The 23,016-nt window shown below is 46.6% G+C and overlaps 1 protein-coding gene across 2 annotated transcripts in view; it reads left to right on the plus strand.

The window, feature by feature from the left end:
• The window catches only part of ZNF410 (zinc finger protein 410), a 273,798-nt gene that overhangs the window by 126,070 nt on the left and 124,712 nt on the right, over positions 1–23,016 (plus strand). For both annotated transcript variants that reach the window (XM_086937465.1, XM_086937466.1), the window contains 4 exons: positions 2,199–2,390; positions 20,279–20,413; positions 20,497–20,631; positions 20,716–20,875. In XM_086937465.1, coding sequence (XP_086793591.1) covers positions 2,199–2,390; positions 20,279–20,413; positions 20,497–20,631; positions 20,716–20,875 — 622 coding nt within the window. The remainder of the gene's footprint in view (positions 1–2,198; positions 2,391–20,278; positions 20,414–20,496; positions 20,632–20,715; positions 20,876–23,016) is intronic.

Raw genomic sequence — 23,016 nt, forward strand, 5'->3', positions numbered from 1 at the left:
TACCGCTATCCTTGACACTGTATAATTTTGATTGTCTGATGAATCATAACCTCTTCTTTTAGAAAAGAGATAAATAATAAATAAACATTATAAATTCTATTATCTCTCTCCTCCCCACCACGACAAAGATCTGAAATCTAGAATATCCAGGAACGAATCTTATCAAGCACCCATCCACATTAAAGGGTTCCGGCTGGCGGGCTTAAATACTTAATCATCTAAACAATCAGGTAAAAACAGCGCCAATTGACCCTTTCTCTTAATGAATGGCAACAATCCCTATACACTAACAAGTATCTGTGATACTGTCCCTTTTTACCCTTAGTTTTATCATATCTGACATTGAAAGGATTCCAAAAAGAAAATGAAAATCTATTTTAAACAACTTCTTGCTAAAATTATCCATTAGTAAGTATCAGATCAACTCATGATGAACAATGTTTTTTGCTATGCCCTATTGAAATACGATAAACTTAATAAAAAATATGGGCATATTTATGCTTTAGATTAAAGGAAATGTTACCTAATCTATTAGGCATTCTGATCACTTATTGAAATTGCAATATAGATCATCAAACATGGTCTTACCGATATATGCGATTTCATTAATAAAAAATCTTTATACAAATGCCCATTAATGGCATTTACTCTGGCATTATTTGAAAAATATTTTTATAATCCCTTCCCTTCTTAAATAGACAGACTTAATTTTCGCAAGGAAATGACAAGACAATTGTAATTCACTTCGTTGCTTTTTATTAATCTACAGCTGCTACAAAAACTCTCTTTTTAAACAAAATGTATAAAAGTTAGCTATACTCCTTATGTGATTAAGAATCGATATAATTTTATGTTCTGTATGTATCTTCACCTTTAGATATTGTGTGGCTGCTCCAGGAAGAAGGCGCTGGCCGCCGAAACGCGCGTAGAGATTGAATTTTCATGCCACCTACCCCCATTTTTTATTGTTTGTTTATTGTTAATGTGTGAATGTCAATTATATACTATGAATTTTTTACTGCTATTTTAATGTCATATAAATGAACTTTTTTTAACTTGTGTCAATTGACTAATAAAAACTTGTGTTTGAGCTAGCTGTAGTCCATTGCTATATATTCTTGATTTATATGTGATTTAATGTGTCAAATTGCCTAGGTTGTTACTTCTCAAGTGAAGCTTAAAATTTAGCCTACCCCTTTTGTAAACTGCAGCATCTGAATGAACAAATGTGTCTGTTTCATATGTGCTCCCTTATTAAAAGTAACAGTCCCCTTACAGAAAAGGCAGTTAAATGCTCCATTTACATTCTTTGTAGGATGTTGCTAGATTTTGACATATTTAATGCTGAACATTAAGAATGAAAAAAGAAAGCATGTTCTTTAATATAAGTAGCTTTGATAGTTGGTTCTCATTTAGGGCAAGCAAATGCCTAAGACCTCAGTGAAGAAAGCAAAGAGCTTTGCCCATACATAAAGGGGCTTTGATTTCTTTTTTAGTAATACCTGGCACATTTACCAACACCCTTTGTAACATCCGGTATGTTTTCTTGAAAGGATAGATTGGTATCTTTTTTATTTGAGTGGATTTTTGATGAGATAGTAAGATATTTTGTTTACGCAAAACTGAGATACTCACCTACTGCCTCCTTCATATATCATTTGGTGGAATTGCAAGCTGGTACTGAGGTTCATGTATATAAGTAGAGGAAATAGCAGACTACTGAATGGTATGGACAAGTGAAGTGCTTGCTGCATGATTGGATGTAGTACAGGATGTGAATAGTAAAGTTCATTACTGTGTGTATGATTGAAACGAATAGCATACTGTTGTAGTGAATTAAGGAATAGAGTGTTGCTGTATGTTTTCGAAAAAGGATGTTGCACTAATATATGGTTAAATACAGATAATAGCAAGCAGGTGTATGTATAAATTACATAGACAACACATGAACTAGATAGCAAGCTGTTTTATTTATAATTGGAAGGGTTATACGTTGTATATTTGGTTGGAATAGACACAAGCTTCCATATATATTCTTGGATGGGATAGACACCCTCTCTTTTATTTGATGAGATATTCAGTTTGCATATGTGAAGCAATGTGGGTGAGCGTAATCTAAATTTCGGCCATGTACATCACTGCCACTTAACTTTCGGATCCTGAAAATACGTTTCTCTTGGAATATTTGCTCTCTGCAGGTTTAGGCTCTTCTGCCGAGAACTTGATGTATGTCCAAGATGCAGCAGAAGACACCAGGAATGATTTCTTGTCTAATGACAGCGCGGACAGCAGCTCACCTTGGTTCTTGCGTGTTCAGGAACTGGCACACGACAGTCTGATTGCTGCCACCAGGGCCCAACTGGCAAAAAGTGCCAAAGGGGGCATCAATGGTATGAGAAAACACCCTTTAATGTTTATGAAATATGTAAATCTTCATTTTCAGTAGCTTCATGAGCTTTATGTGGCTTTGTATAGACTATTTAATGTCACCTGTATACAAATACCATTCAATGGGCAGTAAAAAATTAATTGAAATAATACATTTGAATTAAAGAAAAATTAGTCTTTCGCTGTTATACAAAAAATGATGTCTTTGCACTATTGCTTACCAACGTGTCAAGGGGAAGCCTGTATGCTTTTTGTGCCTGTCCTAGCACCCCTGATCGTTGGAAGGTGCATACCTTCTTCCATTAGTAGCATTCAAATCAGCGAGAAGAGGATCCCCGTTATACTTGCATAACGAAGGTGGTCGAGGAATGGGTTGAAATTAGAGGTGATCTTTTGCAATTCTGCTGATCAATCTAATTGCAGATTTATGACTGTTGTGGGCTCTCTCTTGTGGAGGATGTGCAGCATCAACATCATTTACATTGCTATCATCAGTGTTGTGTTCCCCATCTACGCTGACAGTGTAATGAGAATGTATTTCTCTCAGAGATAGTTGCATTTCAGTTATTATTGGAATCACCATAGAGCATGTTGCTTATGACTGGCTGGATAATTTTGCTGTGGCAAATAGAAATGGCTCCTAAATGTCCAACTCCTCCTTTATGGTTTATTTTTGCTTCAGGTAGGTTATTTCTATCTCCATATCAACAAACAAGCATTTACAATGCAACGGTCTCGCCTTTGAAAAAGTTGGAGCTATTGGCATTGTAAATGACAATTTTTATTTATGTGTTGGTTTTGAAAACAGATAAATAAATGGCATTGTCATTTACAATGCCAAAAGCTTAATCTCTCGCAAATGCCACACACAAACACACAGACCCACACAGACTCCCACACACATACATACCTACCAACACACATCAAATTCCTACATCGTGCACATAATTACAAAGCACATATAAGCAGTAATTGGAGCCGATCACACACAAGTTTATGGTGTAAACAAGCTCAACTTTGTTGTCAGTTATCTTTGAAGAGTACCGAGGCACTTAAAAAGATGTTGTACTTTCATGCCCTGTTTAAATGTCTAACACGCGGAACCTGAGCTCAGTGAAATAGATTGTTGGGAAAGGAGAATAAATAAACTTAAATGGAGAGATTCCCGTTAGCCATTAGCCTGGCGCTGACAGAGGCTGGGAGGGTGAACTGAGCATCAAAAGGGCGCAGTGCTTTCAACCGTCTTGGGCAGACACCCGCTGTGTTAGTTTTGTAGTCTGCCCCGGCTGGCCATGGAGGAAGTGGCAGCACGCTCTAGTGTATGCTCCAAGGAGCCTTGTTGTTCACTCATTCATATAGTGGGGAAGGGATGAATACAAAATGAAACAAGCGCCCTCCCTTCCTTTTGATGCTGCCCGGGAACTACCTACCCACGGTCCCTGCTTTCTCTATCCTTAAGTAAAAGCACTTGCTCCATGCGCTAATAAGTAATTGAACGTTCAGGGAGGAGTGCAAAGTAGTACCACTGTCCGGGAACAGAAGTACGGATCTGCATGAGGTCTCAGGCAGAAGAGGGTGGGTGGCATAAACGCCGCCATGGGGCAATGGTCCGCTGTCGGGGGAGGAGGGCTCTAATGCAAGCCTCTCTCTGAGAGGGGGCGTTGCGGTTAAGTTGGGACGGTGGGGTGAGGGGAGTAGAAGGCAACCCCCCCGCTATGTACTTGTTTAAGAACAGAACCCATGTTATCGCCTTCGCCCACCCACTGCGTCAATATCTTAGGTAAGCGCAGGTCTGCATTTGAGCTACAGAATGTGAATTTTAAAAAATCTGAAAAGACTCGGGTGAGGAACGCAGGATATGAGCCAACTCTGATCGGTGCAGCTGTGAGCAGCACAGCCTTCTCAAGGTCCGTTAAACGTGATCCGCATTAGCAACGCTGCGGGAACGGAAAGGGTGCAGCTCGGCTCGCCCTGGACATATCTGATAACGTCTCTCCTTCCCTCCACGACTTGCCTCCCAGCCCCAGACAGGATATGGGTGTGGAGGCGCCCATCACGCAGCACAGAGGGAAAAGGTTAAATTAAGTGTAGGGGGGATGAAGTGAGGGCCATGACATCACCCCGTGCTGGCAAAGGAGAATCACCTAACGAGCTCCGAGCCGCGCCTGATAAGGGGGTGATTGATTGCAACTGTTTCACAGGCCGACCACCAGCTATCGGACACTGAGCAGTCCCCACGCTGCGCCACAACAACCACACCAGGCAACTATCAGAAGACAAGTAACATTATACGGCCATTGGCAGAAGAGTCCAAAGTACGGTCACGGTGCGGGAAGTCAGCTGGGCAAAGATATTTGAAATGGGCCCATAGAGCAGAACAATGGGGTGCGGGAGAGGCTTAAGAGGGGACCCCCTTCTACCTCTGAACCCTGCAGAGGGGTAATGCTTCCTATAAGAGAAACTAGAGAACATCTGGTGCTTATCAGGGCTGTGCCGTCCCCTTCTTTGGTGAATTACGACTGAAGCAGACACAAATGTAAAGGTAAGTGCCTGCTTCTTCTCTTTACAAATCATAGTGGCTGATACTTATTATTGTACTCTCTGTCATAAACACTGGATATGTGATCCTGGATATCAAACCTGGTTCCTCCCATGAGATTATTCAGTGGTCAGTCCATTATTGGGACACCCATTATTTTGAGGCTCCAGACAGACGGAACCATCTTTTATACCTTGCAATCATCAAGTCATGGCACAAAAGAGTTGCAGGACAGTTTTTGTTCCTCTCCATAAAATATAGATTATGATGACATGCAATGAGACAACCTGTTCCAAGTTATTATCCAGACTTCCCAAAAAAACACAGCTGTCCTACGGGTCAAACACATATTCGTTCTATTCAATGTCATCATAATCTATAATTTCTATATGCTTGAATTATCTGTTTTAAAAGTGGCAGTGGGTACTGAATTGAAACAAAACTGTCAATATAGTTGATATAAGAATTAATCTTAAAGAACATGCACATACAATTTAAATTGGAGGCAAATCCTTGTATTCAATATATACAATTGAGTATGAATCTCATAATTCCATACTATCATAAACCTTGTAAATCAGATTAAATTGAATGTCTAAATAATATCAAAGATTGTTTTTAGAGACCACTCTGATTGTAATGAACGTGTTTACATCATTACATTTTAAAAATTAAAAGGGTTAATTTTGATTGGAAGATTGTAATCCACCCATGTTCCATTATGCACCCTTTCCTGTTGCAGGCAAAAGCCCCTTTCACACAAGTGAGGTACCATTCTTATCAGATACGGGGGAATGCGTCTGATAGGTAATTTGTGGATGCCTGCAGATTCCAGAAATGTCCCCTCACTGAAATGTGAGGAAAATGTGAGTTTTTTTGCCGAAAGTTTGAGGGTTGCAGGTGCTCCTGGTCATAAAAAACCTTGTTAGAACCACACAAGTCACACCACGCTGGGCACAACTAGCGGTCTAGTTTTCGTAAATGTCAGGGTATGGTATGTTCCCCTGGAGCAGCCTCCGAGCTATGGCCCAAATTCCAAAGCAACCTACATTGTACAAAAAGCATGGATTCTACCGAGTGAAATATAATGCCTTCAGGTCGTATTTTGGTACATTTCGTATCCCAGGCGCTAGGGCCAGCCACACAAGTGGGCTACTGTTTTTATCAGAAGACATATTGGAGCACGGGTTAGTAATACAATTTCTATTATCAACAGGGTTCTCTGCATTTGTGTCCAGATGTAAGCCAGTGTGCAAGAAAGACATTTTGAAAAATGCCTTCTGAATCATGATAGTATGGTTAACCACAAATTTAGAGACGTATAAATAACCACGGCTCCCAAATTCAGTATCATGTGTACATTTTAGAAATACATACGTTTTGTTCAAACCAGGTTTTCATTCTTTATATTGTACAATGTTAACTGCTGTATAACTGGTTCACAATGAAACAGTATAAGGCTCAGTTCAGTTGGCTCTGAGTATCACATATTTTTGGAGAACCTACAAACTCTATGTAATTGCTGCACCCAGAGGGATTTGCTAGACATAACAGTATATTGCTTTTGTAAATTGCTCATTGTGACAAGAAGTTACAGGAGTTTTTCCCTACCCATTTTCATTCATTTTTTATTTAATCAGTTTTGGGGGGGGACTCGAGTGATTTAACACAATGACTCCTTTCTGAATGTAGAATTTGAACTACTTTTCAGAAATGTGTAGCTTTCCAGGATCAACCTCGAGTTTCGCACCTGCTTTCACCACAAACTGCAATTAGGTTGAAACCACAAAAATTAGGAAAAAATGCCTACCTCTTAGAAAAAAATGCAAAAACTGTGTTTTTGATACAACTCGGTTTGTTCCTGACATCTGGTTATCTGGTTACTGTGCGATCCTCGCACAGTAAGCCTTTCGTTTTTAGGAGAAAATAAAATACTTTCTGGTGCAGCACCCCCACTCCACCTAAGATTTACGTTTGTTTAGGCGGCTATTTTCTCGGTTCCATCAAGGGATACTTTTTAGGGATACCTTTAGAATCCCTAAAACGTTAGGCTAAAAAGGACGCTAATTGGGCGTGGATATCAGATATAGGTGAAAAGATATGGATGCGTACCGCAAAGTAACACCAAACAGCAATAAAGGGCTCAGCATTGTGATAGAAAAGCCAGGACACTAAAATACTGGTGGAGCTATTAAGAAACCGGCCATGGAACAACCCTAACAGGCACATATGTACCAATCGCTTCGAAAAGATTTTGAATGATGAGCGTTCTTCAAGCTGTGTGTAATGCCAGCCTCGGCGCTTCACCCGTTTAAAATGATGAGGGCCGCCAGAGGGCAGTCGATTGTAGCAGTAGGGTCACGTAACAAACTGAATATCCCGTTTCAGAAAATGCCTTAAGGGCCACAGGTATTCTTCAGGAAATGCCGTGGCAAGGCCCCATTGCAGTAGTCACTAGATGGGCCTGAACCTTGTTGTGATGAGAAACCGTGATCCTCCTCAGGTTAACGGACACAGGCAAAATCCACGCTGTACAAAGGTTCTAACAGAATTCTGGAAAAGAACGTGTAGTGACAGTATTAATAATCACTTTACGATGATTATATTCACAAAAGTTTTATTGTAAATAAATAAGAACAACAATAATAACAACTAGACTTACAACAGAACGTTCTAAACATTAAAGGCATACATCAGAACAAGAGCACATTACTGCGAATAAACTACACATTACTTCAAACACCAACAAAAACGTGGCCAGCATCAACAAGCGGGAGGCGACTCGGGCGCAGCACGTCTTCCAGAGACGTGCGCGTTCACAGAGCTGAATCGGCTCGTGCACAAGCCAGTAGCGGCTCGTGCACAGCTCTATCTCCCTTGCCAGTTAACACGGTGACTATAGAACTCGCTGGCGGGAGCGCTTCGCGCTCCAACGCCAGCTCGACCTAATAAGAGTGCGAGTTTCACGTACACTGGCAGGGGCATACATTTGGCTGTGGGGTTCTCATCACCATCCACTATGGAAAAATATGCATACATTTCTTAGTATAATTAATAAACAATACTAGACTGGGGGTGCACAGCTGAAATAGTTCTTAGATGTTAGAACAGTTTTTTGTCTAGCCTTTTGGCAGAATTTGGGCAGTTGCTGTACCGAAGAACAAGAAAAGGTAATGAAAGAAATGGCCCATTAACACAACTTATGTAAGTTGTGAACAGGGATTAAGGGCGTGTCTGAGATAAACAATTTTCTTTGTAAGGAAAAGTGAAGTGGTTGTATAATGAAGCCATAGGAATATTTAGGAAATAAAACGGTTATGTAAATATTTTGTATCTTAGAAATATTTATTACATACAGGGTAAAGTGCTCAGAAAAGACGTACTTTTTTTAAATATGTGTAGAAATAAGCCACAACTCTTTTATAATGTTGGTACTAAATATTTACTGATTATTTGTTTTTCAACTTTCGTATACAATTGTTATAGTTGGATTGCATCAAGCTCAGCATTTGAACATATGAAGATATGAAGGTTTTTTTTTTTTTTTTGGGGCGAGGAGCTACGCGCGGATCCAAGATGGACGCGTGAGCACAGGGCTCCCGAGACCCTTTCCACCTCCCGCTTCTATCCTGCCACATATCCTGATTTGGGCGACGGGTTCTATTAGCTGACGCTTTGCTGGCATACTATCTCTTTTCGGAAATTGATTTGGCCGCTGGGAACCAGACTCTCTGCATCTTGGAACTTTGTGGTCTACACCGACGAACCTCCGCGGCCTCGAGTCCCTGAAATACCCAGGTGGCAATTGAACAACAACGGCCACTGAGATCCATCTGTCGCCCCTGAGGTACTTTCAGTTTCGTTTTTGGTCATCATCTACTGAGACTAGCTGTCTGTTGCGACTGTTGGCCTCGCCCGGCTGCTGGCCCTACACTTCTTCTTCTCTCGCCCTCATCCCTGCCTTTGCTGGTTGGTGCTGCGGGGAGCCATTCTCACCAGATCTCGAACGGCCCGACTGGGCTCGCTACCCAACATGGCGGGCAGGTCGGATAGTGATAAGAGAGCCACCAGGGGTGTATTCCGAGGGGGTGTCGCCCAATCCAATACTATTGATCGCTTTACCCACCCGAAGGGATCCCTTGGTGGAGCGGGTAAAGTCTCAGATGAGACTGGAGATGGCTCTCCTGTGATGGAAGACTTGACATTGCGGGATGTCATGGGCGCCATTGCCGGTGTGAAGACCTCGATGGGCCAGCAGTATGAGACCCTGGCTTTAAAGATAGACACGGTTGCGATAGAAGTCAACCTTATCAGAACAGACCTCGCAAAGACCAACGAGCGGGTCAAGTCGCTGGACATTAAGACTGCAAACCTCACGACAGATGTCTCTGATCTACAGGCGGAGGTTCGTACTCTTCGATCATCAAATGAATTGTTTGCCCGTCGGCTGGACGACTTCGAAAGCCGGGCCAGGCGCAACAACGTCCGTATTATCGGTGTTCCGGAAAGTTCCTCGGAGCTCTCCACGGATCTTTTGGTGGAGGATCTTGTGCTGCATCATCTTGTGCCTAAGAGACTCGGCAACTTTTTTACCGTGGAGCGTGACCACAGAGTCCCAGGTGGTAGGCCTAAACTGGGCGCCGCACCAAGACCTATTATTGCCAGGATTTTTAATTTTCGAGAGAGAGTGCGCTATCCTGCAAGCATCACGCACCAATGGACCCACTAAATTTGACAATGCGTCGATCAGCTTTTATCCGGACTTTACGCAGGCGGTGCAAAAACAACGCATGAGCTTCACCGGGGTGAAAAGGCGCCTCAGAGACATGGGACTAAAGTACGCCATGCTGTTCCCGGCTCGCGTGAGGATCGAATACGAGGAGCGTGTGCTCTTTGATCGCCCGGAGGTTGCCAGTGACTGGCTCGATACTTTGCCGGCACACCGTGATCGACAGGACCAACCGACGGGAGCTGAAGGTGGCCTGGAGGAACGGGTGGAGTGAGTCCCCACCGGCGTGCTACCTATACGGACTTGCAGCGGGGGTTTGACTATTACTATGTGACTACCTGTTGATTGCCCGGTGGTGGGAGGGCTCGGGATTCTTCCTCCTCTAAGGGGTCTTTCTCTCTCTTTTCGTAGATTAGTTTAATGGGGCGACAGGCACACTGCAAGTTGGGGTGGCTTTTGGGTCTAACGCAGGGGTGCAGGGTGGGGGGGTGTTCTACGGGTTTTCCTGGGGGTGGGGGGGCTTTTCGTTTTTGTTTCTTTGTTTATCCCGAGGTTCTATTTCGCTGCACACTTTGACCACTGTGTCTGTTTCTCTATGGGGGGAGCACAGCTCATGTTCTTGGAATGGGGGGTAGGGGGCTGCGGGTGCTGATTTGGAATGTCAACGGTCTGGGTGATCGGATCAAGCGGGGGATTGTTTTACAGTATCTGAAACGTCTTTCACCTGATATAGTATTACTGCAGGAGACACATCTGATAGGAAATGCTTGCCAGGCATTGAATAGAAAGGGATACCGTTTGGTGGCGCATTCAGGATTCACTACTGGGTCGAGGGGGGCGGGTGTCCTGGTTAGGAGTTCCCTCCCCTTGGAGATATATGACACCGTGTTAGATGATAGAGGCCGGTACGCGGCCATTACGGGTCGCTGGGAGGGGAAGACCATCTTGGTTCTTTCTGTGTATGTCCCACCGGGTTTACAGTCTGTCATGTTTTCTGATCTGGGTAGAGTGGTGCTGAACTTCCCTCTGGGCAGGTTGGTGGTTGGTGGGGATTTTAACTCGGTTGTTTGTGGTAGCGAGGATCGTCACCCCCCCCGGACTCTTTTGAGGTCACAGTTATGGATGAGCAACTTCCTAAATGCGCTGGGTTTAGTGGATTGCTGGAGACACCTACACCCTGGGCAGGCACAATATACCTTCTATTCAGGAGCTCATGGGAGTCTCTCGAGGCTCGATTATATCCTGGTGCCAGCGGTGCAGATGGTCTCTGTGAGGGAAATTCGACATCTTGCTCGGGGGATTTCGGATCACTCTCCTCTCTGGCTTACGATTGATGTACAACTGGAAGCCGGGGGCCGGGTTGCCCCAATCAACCTCTGGCACCTAGGCAATCCGAAAACCAGGGCTGAGGTGGTTAAATGTATAGACCATTATTTTGTGGAGAATGTTGGGCCTGTGTCCTCTTCGGTTTCCCTGTGGAAGGCCTTTAAGACAGTTGTTCGGGGTAAAACCCTTTCCCTGATCGCTAGCGCGAGGAAAAGCAAGAATGAGGAAGTGGTGAGGTTGGAGACTGAAATCACGTCTCTGGAAGAAGAGTTGGACTCAGGGGTCACACCCGAGGGTTTGCATGTTTTAGCCCTTAAGCAGGCCGATTACAGGGCGCTGGTGACGGACTCGGCGAGGATGATGAGTCATGAGCAGTAGGGGCGTTTGTATGATGTTGGTGACAAGGCTGGGAAGTTGATTGCGTGGCTGGATAAGAGTGAAAGGTTGAATCGTGTGGTGCCTGTTGTGGTAAGAGAGGACGGTGAACGGGTTGTGGACCCGGATGGGATAGTTGCGGTGTTTGCTCAGCACTTTCAGAAGGTCTACGCGCCGGTCTCGGACAGGCCGGAGGAGGATTCACATTTGCTACTTACAGATATCGCGCTGCCTAGCCTTTCGGAGTCAGATAGAGAGCTTATGGAGGTGGATTTTTCTACTGATGAAATAGCGCTTGCTATCCGCTCCCTTCATTCAGGGAAGGCCTCCGGCCTGAATGGTCTCCCGATAGAGCTGTACAAATTGTGTCCAGACAAGATGGCGCCACACCTTCGCCAAATGTTTTTGGAATCGCGAGATCTCGGGGTTCTTCCCCGGGATCAGAGATTGGCGTCCATTGTCGCCATTCACAAAGATGGGAAGCCTCGTGATCAATGCTCTTCCTATAGGCCGATCTCGCTTTTGAACGTCGAGGCTAAAATTTTGGCGAAACTTTTGGCGAATCGTTTGATCACGGTTATTGGTGATTTGATACACCCTGATCAGTCCGGGTTCATTCCTCATCAGAATACGGCTCTCAATTTACGCCGCCTTCATGGTGTACTGGCAAGGGTGGGGTCACTTCGTGAGTCGGCCATTTTGGTCTCATTGGATGCCTTGATGGCCTTCGACACGATCGAATGGCCGTATTTGTGGGCGGCCCTCGCTAAATTCGGTTTTGGTCCTCATTTTATTGCCTGGTTTCAGACTCCTTTATGAACAACCAATGGCCCAAGTGGTTGTCAACGGTAGGGCCTCGGAGCCTTTCGTCCTAGGAAGAGGCACGCGACAGGGCTGTCCGTTATCACCGCTCCTTTTTGCGCTTGCTCTTGAGCCCCTTGCCGCGTGGCTTAGGTGGGAGCCGTCGCTTAAGGGCATTAGTTGGTCCCCTGACTTCGAGGACAGTATATCGTTGTACGCCGATGATATTTTGTTATACCTTACTTCCCCTCGTATGTCACTAGGAGTGTTGTTTGACGTCTTACGTTCCTTTGGAAGGAACTCGGGTTTAGCCATCAATTGGTCTAAGTCCTGCATTTACCCGCTCACTGCAGAAATGCCACTGTTGTCCCGTGTCTGCCCGATACCAGTATCGCGTGACGGCTTTAAATACTTAGGGATTTATATCTCCTTGGACTCAGCCGTACGGTTTGAGAGGAATCTGCTTCCGCCACTCCGCCGGCTTCAGTCCGACGTTGCAGCGTGGTGTGTAGTTTGCCGCTGTCCCCGGTTGGGAGAGCAGCCTTGTTCAAGATGATGTCCCTCCCTCGATTTCTGTATGCCCTCCAAAACACGCTTGACTTGGGGCCTGCTAGTTATTTCCAGGAGATCGAGGGCCTCCAGAGAAAGCTGGTGTGGGGCGGGCGACCTCGCATTGCGCTGGCGAAATTGAGTTTGCCCTGGTAAGTCGGTGGTATAGCGTTACCCGATATAAAACGGTACTATTGGGCGTCACAACTGAGTGCGATTAACCACGCAATGTATGGTCTGGTCCCGAATCCGGCATTCGAGATGGATAAATGGCAGCTGCCGGGAGGAGACTACAATAGGGCGCTGTACTCTAGGTCGGCGGGGAACAATCCCACCGGTCCCACTAGGGTTGCGGTACGAGTGTGGGGCGCTGCGACTGCTGCCACGGGATGGACAGACAGGCTGACCAGAGCCACTCCGCTTTATGCGGCGGAGAGACTGGGCTGTCCTTGGACGACAAAGGGATTTGACAAATGGGATCTTATTGGCATTAGTAGGGTAGGAGACCTCTGGGTCAAGGCTAGGATCAAATCCTTCATGGAACTTCAACAAGAGTATAAACTGGGCGATAGAGAGCACTTCCGGTATATGCAGGTTCGTCATGCACTTGGATCCGTCTTCCCGACCGGTACCGCTATCCCAGAGTCCTCTCCCTTGGAAGACAGGGTGCTTGACGGGTATGTCCTGGATAGTACCATCTCCCTCATTTATAAAAAGCTAATCAATGACCGCTCGGATCTTCTTGTATAGCTTTGTGGGGCCTGGACTGGTGACGGGTTGGAGCTGGATGACGAAGATTGGCAGGCCGCGATATCATCCCCTAAGGAAGTCGCGATTCCGGCGCGTCTCCGGCTGGTGCAATTGAAGATTTTACACTGCGTGTATGTCACGGGTCCACGCCTGATGCGCATGGGTTACTCTATGGATGGGTTGTGTAGGCGCGGCTGTGGTATGCTTGCTACTTTTCTTCATATTTTGTGGGAATGTCCGGACGTGGTGATGTATTGGAGACGAGTGCATGAGGTTATGTAAGAGGTTACGGGTGTTTTGTTATTGCCTGAGGCTAGAAGGTGTCTGCTGAACGTGTGGGAGCCGAATGATTATAGCGTAGCGCAGACTCAATGGGCCACCCTCGGCAACATGATTGCGAAAAGAGACATAGCCCAGCTGTGGGGGTCTCAGCGGGCACCCCTGGTTTCAACCTGGGAGGAAAACATGGATTGGTGCATGTTCAGAGAAAAAACCGTGTACACCGCCCGTGGAAGACCTAAGAAATGGGGGAGGATATGGGGTCAATGGAGCTCATATCGTGGAGAGATTTGTAACCCCCCCCCCCCCCCCCCCCCCTTTGTAGAAACCAATGATATTCCTCTGTCCCCATGACAGGGCATCCCATGCGTCTATATCCTATTGTACGTTACTTGCTTGTCCGCTCCTGACCCCTTCATTCCCTCCTCGTGTTTCCATATCCTTTTTTACATCTGCCTTTAACTGGGTCGCTCCCCCTGCTATCTGAGACAGTCACATACATTTTAAATGTCATCTCGAATTATGTTATGTTTGTTTTAAAAAAAAAAAAAATGTGAAACCTTTCATTAATCCTCCTATCATGACAAGAACATCGTATGGGCATATTGTATCGCTGCCGAACCCCCGGGTTGTCGGCTGATGAGCTGTGTACTATTTTTGATTTCGATATCCGCTGCTACTGGCCGGCCCCTGTGGTTGTAGGTCTGTATTTGTATTGCTTTGTCGAAATAAAAGTTTTCAAAAAAAAAAAAAACATATGAAGGTTTTAAACATGCCTGCCTTATACTAGTTCTCACTAGTCTTGCTAAACAGCTTGTTCACTGGGAATAGACGGCCTGATTAATAAAGGTAAACTTGCACCTTTTTGTAAGTTTACACTTTTTCAGTATTCACACAACTGCATTTTATTAGTAAGCTTACGAGTGCAGAGACTCTGCAATCAGAGGCGAAGAACTCTGCACATAAAAAGATAGGCCTGTCTTATCTTTTTATATACAGAGTTCCCCGCCCTTGTAAAATTGCTATAAAAATGCAGTTTTGTGAATACTGAAAAAGTGTACAACTTGTAAGTTTACCTTTGTGAATCAGGCTCAGAGGTTGTAGTTCCATGGAGATATTTCAGTGCTGATTTTAAAAGGATAGGATATTTTTTTGAGTTCTCTTCCCCCTGTATCCCCTTCCCCATAAAAACACATCAGTTATGATGTCCTCAATATCTTCAGCAATGTACTTGTCTACTCTTGACCAGTTTGAAGCTTTCGATTTTTCAGATTCCTCTTTTCCACCTGCAATCACGTTCCAGAGGTCAGTTCCTGATTTTTGGGTGGGTGGAGGCCCATACTCTTTTTGTGGAAGAAATTGTTTTGGTAATTGTTGGAAATGGGGGTTGCCCACGTCTCAAAGGGGGTAGCATGGCATCAAGCGGGCAGGCCAAACTTGGAGGACATGTGAAGCATTCACGCAGTACCCTCAGTCAACACACCAGGCACACTACAAAAGAGTCAAGACACCACCTTTGGTTGGAAAAAGATTAAGTTTAGTTATGTCTCCAACCTGCAAGGTAAAAAGAAATAGACTAGTGGTAGTCACAACAAGGCGCCAACTGGCGCCAGAGCCAAGTACATCCTGGGGAATTATTTACATGGGACAAAAAGGGTTGAGTCCAAAGTCCATGCTGTAATAAAAATGGTTGGTTAAATGAACATTAGACCTGGGGCCAATCTGGCGGGGCCAACTCAGGGTCTCATCCTTAGGGGTAGGCTGTAATTGCAAACTCTAATATTATGCATTAATACACTTTGTGCGTTATTACGCCAAACCCCACCTCTGTAAAGGAAACTTCAGGGCATCACAGTAAATCCCAACATACAGGAACACCTGCAATAAATCAGCATAGGGATATCAAACATCGGGCGAAAGCATTAACATGCATTGGCATCAGTAAACTCATATAACTCCAACACGACCCTTGTAAGGGAAACATCAGGGCATCATGGCACAGAATAGACAGGAACACCTGTAACAATTCAGCATGGGATGCAACCAGGGACCTAGTATTACATGTCAGGCCAACCTATAGAACAACCTAGGCGGAACATACATCGCCCAGCATAGATATCAGGTAGGGGCCCTACTTCTGGACCAGGGGCACCTGTACGAACACAGCAAGGCTTCCTCTACCATAAACCCTGGAGAATCAACATCAGGGTGTACACAACAGCCCACCCTTATTAAGGAGAACAGGCAGATAGCAATAACCTAACCACTAGGCCCGTATTACCTTTAACCTAATGGGGCCAGCCTCAGGGCCTAAGATCCTCAACCTAGGGCAAACCCTCCTCGGGGCCTACATATATAGGTGGGACACTTCAGGGAAAATTAGGCAACAGGCAAAAAGGCGCATTTCAATGAACCCCTCGCTGGGCTAGGCATGTCAAACCTTTTCCTGGGGCCCACGACAACATTTTACCTCCCTCCCTGAGACTGTTAGGGTGCACAGGGGCTTCTATAGGCAGTTCAGGTATCCCGGGACTCTGCAGCAACAGTCACCAGCAGCCTTTACTTGGCTTCTGGGCACTTAGGCTCCACCTAGTCAACAGAGGCAGGGGAGGGGCGAACACCGACCTTGTGTTCCGTTACCCTCTCCACCCCCACACTGTATATTGTTGCCCACACTCACCGGGCTGTCCAGGACCTCCTTTGCGGTGGGGGCAGGCACCGGCAATGTGCCTCGATGCCCCTGCTGTGCAGTGCTCTCAACTGCAGGGCTTCCCTGACCAACCGGGAGCCCTGCGGCACCTGCAGCACCTTCTCGTGACTTCCGCCTCTCCCAGGCCCCTCTGATCTTGTGGGGACCCGGGCTGCAAGGCGTAGGGGCAGGCACCGACAATGTGCCTCGAGGCCCCCCTGACGTGGCACACGCGAAGGGAACTTTTCTCCCCTCTGGGGGAGTCACCCGACTCCTCCTCCTCACCGGAGGTCTGGGCGGCTCAATCGGGGCTCCTCAGGTCCTCCCGGGAGCCTCACAGCTGCTCTCCCCCGGGCGCTTCAGGTCGGGAGGCGGGGCTGGCACCGACAGTGTGCCCCGGCCCCGCCTACCTCACCGGACCTTCTCCCTCGGGGCACAGACCGGCGGGGTGGCCTCCCGCTCCGGTCGCTTCACTCGGGGCTCCCTCGTTGGCACGGGGGCCCTGCAACCAAACTTCACCCGGGTCCCCCTCCTACCTCACGGGGACCCGGGGCTTCGAATCTCCTTCTCCTGGCCTTCCCAGCCGTCAGCCAATCCCTGCGCGGCCTCAGGGGTCACGGCCGCGCAGGCCAATCCGTGCGCGGCGGGGGCGGGCCGATGACGCGGCCGGGCCCCCGTCACGTGATAGGGGATCTGCCGGCCTCAGGGCCTAGCGCGGCCCTGTCTTCACCTCGGCGGCCCTCTCCTCACACCGGGGGTCGCCGCAACGATATTCACAACGGTGGGGGTCCCTGAAAGGCGGTGCCGGGCCGCGGTGGTGATTTTCACCAACTTACAACGGGCGCAAGGCAGCGCCAACACTCCTCGGGCTGCGGCGGTGAAATCGGCGGCAATAAGGGGTAGGCTCCCTTTTAATTAATTATTTTCAGGTAACCAGCGCGCCTCCTCAATCGGCGCTATTCACAGGATGCCAGTCTCCTCACGCAGAGCGCACGCCACAACGAGGGGTAAGCTCCCTCAGCGCTATCACTGGAAGGGGGCGCTTTTCTCGGAGGACAGCTCCTCCCTCAGCCCACACAGTCCTCAGAGCCAACAGCACTTCGGGGGCACAATCCTCCCCAGGCAGCTCCACAGGCAGCAACAGTCTTTAGACATCCAGCGCTTATGGGGTGATACGGCAGTTTACGCCTGTCAGCTGTCCACAGCCCTTCACCATAGGCACCTCACAGCCCAGCGCTTCCAAATTATAGCGCTTCTCACGGAGGGGGGCGAACAGCTCCACAGCCAGCCCCAGGGGCACACTCCTCACCTCCTGGGGGGTTCAAGCCCACAGCATTCCTCCTCTTCTGGGCACCTTTTTCCCTCAGCGCTGGCGTAGTTCAAGGTCCCACGGCGTCAGTGTCCTGGGTAGGGCCCTCCCTTGTCAGGGGCCCATGGGGACAGCAGCGGGGGGGTTTATAGGGGTGCAGGGCCCAGCTCACAGGCCCATGTGGCGGTCGCACCTCACAGCAGGTCCCCCTCCCTTCCTTGTCCCAGCGCTGACTAAAACTCTGGTGACACTTTCCCCTATTTATACCCTCCTCCCAGGCAGTGCCAGGACCTTCTAGAATGTTGGCACATCTAGCCTAAACTGGTTCTAGGGGAGGGGGTGAGCACCCTGGGTGCCAGGCTTTCCCTCCAAAACTAGGGGTAGCTGGGTAATATTATCTAGACCGCTGACCTATGTCAGTCCAGTGGCAAAACCCATGGCCATGGCATCCATTTTAAAAACAATACATTTCAGTCAGGTACATTTCCAAAATGGGGGTGCAGTTTTAAAATGGGGGATTTTACAAGTGCTCACATTATGTCAGGTAATTACATGTTTCAAAAGGGGTCTCACACCACTCATGGCCTATACAGGTTTAATCCCATGGGGGAGACATCCTAGGTAAGGGGGTCAAAAGCGAAAAATTTTGGGGGAAAAAGGCCAAGTCCAACAGTAATCATCTGCTGAATTCCTGTATATCCATTGCTTGTTGTTCCTCAGAACTACATGCTTTGAATGCAGGATCCAATGTGGTTCCCTCACCTAAACTTCCATGCTTTTCAATGTTTTCAAATGAAACATATACAAGATCTTCTGCAATTCTGCTGATCAATCTAATTGCAGATTTATGACTTGTGGTTTCTCTCTTGTGGAGGATATGCAGCATCAACATCATTTACATTGCTATCATCAGTTTTGTGTTCCCCATCAATGCTGACAGTATAATGAGAATTTATTTCTCACGGATATAGTTGCATTTCAGTTATTATTGGAATCACCATAGAGCATGTTGCTTATGGCTGACTGGATTTTTTTTTTTTGCTGTGGTAAATAGAAATGACTCCAAAATTTCCAACTCCTCTTTTACCGTTTATTTTTGCTTCAGTAGGTTATTTCTAATCTCCATATCTTTCAACAAATAAGAATCTGCAGGACCATTTCTGAAAAATGTATCAATAGCAATGCACTTTGTCCACCAGTCTCACATGTCCTATTACTTTGTACACAGTAAGATGCTGACAGTGCCCCATATATCGGATATGATTGCCTGTCAGGCCAAAAAGGTTGATTTCCTTCACAGGCTTAGCTCCATAATCTGCAGTAAGGGAACATATTTTTCCTAAGGGCATACTACATTCTTATATAATTGAAGAAACCTATTTTGCTAAATTCTAAGTTTTGTACTTCTCTAAAGACCTCACAATACATTTGAATTATTTCCTTCTTCCCGTAAATTGAAGTGCATGACCAGTTAATGCCAAGGATTAATCATTGCCCTATGATGTTCAAATGTCAAAAGTTGAAGCTAACTCTAAAAACATTTCACCTTAGACTTGTTTTTGAACTTTTGGTAATATGGTATATGGCCGCATCTTTCTTGAAGGAATGTCATGGTTACAGTAGAACTTCCTTACAAGACTCTGAAACGGAGCATTTTCAACAGCCAATAAAGGCTTCAAATTTTGCTCTGTCATTAAAGCAAATGTGCCATCCAGCTGCTTTTTCCTATTTGGTTTATTTTTTTGGGTGTTAATGAAATCTACCATTAATCTCTGTTTCCGGTAAGTTCCACTAGAAGCATGTATTCCTTTTAACTTTGCCATGTGATCGTCTTTTAGTGCCTGCTGGATAGGTACAAACTTTGCATTGTGGACTCGTTCAATATGTCTGAGAAGGTTAGGACTGCTGGAGAGATTCACCTTAATAATAGTACTCTTACCCAAGCTAAAATTGCTTCGTTTTATAGAGGGCAATGTCAGTATTATAACTCTGCAGCAGAATAATTTGAGATTGCCTCCTACGCCTTACATGGTCCCCAGGCTTGTATTCGTTGGTTTCTTTCAGTTTGTATAGTTTCCCAGTAACAATACTTTCCTGTATTTTGCTTTCTGTCCAACACTGCTGACCTATATCCTATTCTTTGCTAGTTATATAGGCTTGGGATTAGAAGTCTTCAGTTTGCTTGCCACAAGCTCAGCACGCTTCTAGGTGGGCCTGAATTCTGTACTTTACTGGGGTTTGTGTAGGATTCTATTTGTTCTTGCAGCCCCGTGGATATACGACCTGTTAGTGAGCTAACCTTGTGTTTAAAAAACTTCACCTCCTTCTCACCTGCCCCATGTATATGCATGCTCCGGTAGTGCAATTTTGTGAGCTCATGTGCAATGACTGGATTACAAGCTAAATAGAAGAAGTGGTAGAGCTCACAGATGGAGATTTGTTGTTTGGGAAATGTGGCTTTTAACCAATGGTTGCACTTGTAATCACTCGCTTTATGCATGCTTGTATTGTTTGATGGGTTGTTTTCTTCTTCTTTCGTTTCAGGGGAAATTGCACATAGTTGCTCAGGTGACATACAGCCAAAAGAACTCAACCCAACCCCGCACCATCCGCGTGCTGAGAAGAAGTTGAAGTGCACATTTGAGGGTTGCGAAAAGACGTTTGTCTGGCCAGCACACCGTAAATACTACTTAAGAACACACAAATCTGCTCAGCTGTATTGATTCATGGTTTGATTAGTTACTATCCTACTTTTCTTTCAGGAGAAAATGCACAAAGCTGCTTAGGAGATGGCCAGCCAAAAGAGCCTAATGTGAACCCACACTATCCCCGTTCAGAGAAAAAGCTAAAGTGCACGTTCAGTGGTTGTGAAAAGGCATTTACATGGCCAGTGCTTGGTAAATACTATCTTAAACACACATACGCTTGTCTCTGTATATGATTGGGTTGATCAGCTTCATTGAATCTTCTTTTTGTTTCAGGAGAAAGTGCACAAGCTGGCTCTGGTAATGGACAGCCGAAAAAACCTACTCCTATACCACACCATCCACGTGCTGAAAAGAGGCTTAAATGCACATTTGAGGGTTGTGAAAAGACATTTGTCTGGCCAGCACACCGCAAATACCACCTTAAAACACACAGGTAATCAGACTAGCTTCTGCTTGCTATCTTTGGGGACTTGAGTTGGCCCATAGCAATATCCTTGTATGAGCAGATAAACGTTTGAACTTTAGACTGGATAGAATGTATATGTCTGCGCATTTATACTTCTGTTGCAAACACAGATAGGTAATTAAATGCAGTGCCTATTTGACTGTGATGTATGTTTTTTTAGGTCTCGCGACTAGCGTTGCTCTGCGCAGCAGTGCTCGCGCTGCGTGAGACAGTAGGTGAAGGTGAAAAACAGGGTTTTGAAGATAACCTAGGAATCGCACACGCTCATGCGTGTGCTTTTCCTTTTGTGCTACCCCATTGGCCTATGCGTGCGTCTTATTATAAAAGACTGCACGCAATTGGCCAGAGGCGGGCGCACTGCTCCGCCCATGGCCTATTGATGTCTATTACGCGCTTGGTGCGTGTATTAGACACCAATAGGCCATGTGGTTTCAATTATCGTGCCCAGACACGGGCGCGATAATTGAAACCACGTGTGTGGCTGTGGCTCGCGCGCACCACTAGTTTTACTAGAAACAACCCTGCTTTAAGCTCCCTGCTCCCTAGGAACATGATACATGCTCCTCTTAGCTAGAGTCTGGCGGTCCCCTAAATGCTGCTACACAAATGTTGTTTACAGTGTACAGTGCTAACCTTTAGCTGTGTATGACGCTGTGAAAAACTTTAGTTTGTGTTTTTATCCTGCAAGTCTGTGTTGTAAACAGACCATACGTAGCCGAACAGACCGTATTTGGTGGTGTATGCCAGAGAACCCTTGTTTTATAGTAGTTTGGCCACTTAGTGGGGTCTCAGTAAGTAGAGCAGACACTGGCCTCCTGTTTGCGCTGCCTAGCGCACAGAAGCTGTTTTCGAGGGCGAGTCCTGGCGTGTTATTTTCCACCGGTATTTTGACAGGAGGCGAGGGTAGGGGCTACTTCTCCCGAACAGAGAAAGCGCTTGTGGGAGAGACTGCAGGGAGGGTGGGTTAGAAAAGACTGTAGTGTCGCAGGGCAGGGAGAAGAGGCTCTTTCTTGGAATAGAGAATTGTGGCTTTCTGTGACCACCCTCGCTGTTGGCTGTCAACGCCGTGCCCATTTTTTAAAAACGATTTCTCTCCTAGTGATAGTGTAGCAAATGTATAGCGACACGTAACCCTCATAAATCCTCGAAGCACTTTTGGGTAGTACTGTAATATGCTACTCCATTGGTTCTGCATGGTTGTAAGGTGTGAGGTTATATAGTGCTGTCTATAAGAAAGTGCCTTGAGGCGTTTCGGTTGACGGTGCCATGCTACCACTGAGTAAATTGTGGCTGAGCTATTTAATCAGAGCTGTAATTACTATAATCTTAGCTGTAATTACTCATGTTATCGGCTTTAGAAGGATTAAACGCTCACGAGCCCAGAGCTTGTGAAGCTTCGAGGAGTACCCGCGCCTTTGTATGTGGTGCTGGGACAGCAAGCACAGAGCCACGCTCTCCCCCTGCGCCCCTCCCTCTCAGAGTCACATCTGGCCCCCGGGGGCGTCAGTCCTGGATTCTGTGGTCAGGCACCAGCCGTCCCTCTCAGGAGGGCCCATCATACGTGCCCCAGACTAGTCCATCTCCATGTATTTTCCGTGTGTGCGTCTTGGGGCGCATTCCTGGTCTGTGAGTGGTTGAATGAGGGCGTAATGTCCGGAGACAGTTTTAGTTGTCCCTCCATGTGGCGAGGCCGCATCAGTGCCTCATTGTCCCTTCGGCCCCGGCCCTCCCACCCTGCCCCGGGGGCGGGCTCATCCCAGCTGGCCTGGACCTGCCATCCAGTGTGTGTCGGAGCCGGCGCCACATCCAAACGGTGGAGCCCGGGCTCGGTAGGTGTTGCCAAGGTAGGACCGGAGTTTGGACTGACCCTCGGAGAGAGAGCGCGCCCCCGGGAGGGTCACAGATGATCGCGACTACACCAGCTCCACTCAGCATCTGCATTCACAGGACCCGCTCCAGATCACAGCTCCATGCACCCTGGGCCCCTGGGTTACAGCACTGAGCATGCTTGGACCCCAGAACACAGTATGGGGCACCCCTTGGACCCCAGAACACAGCACTGGGCATCCCTGAACCCCAGAACACAGCACTGAGCATCCCTGGACTCC

This window comes from Lissotriton vulgaris, chromosome 9 (assembly GCF_964263255.1).
Source record: "Lissotriton vulgaris chromosome 9, aLisVul1.2, whole genome shotgun sequence".
NCBI lineage: Eukaryota > Metazoa > Chordata > Amphibia > Caudata > Salamandridae > Lissotriton > Lissotriton vulgaris.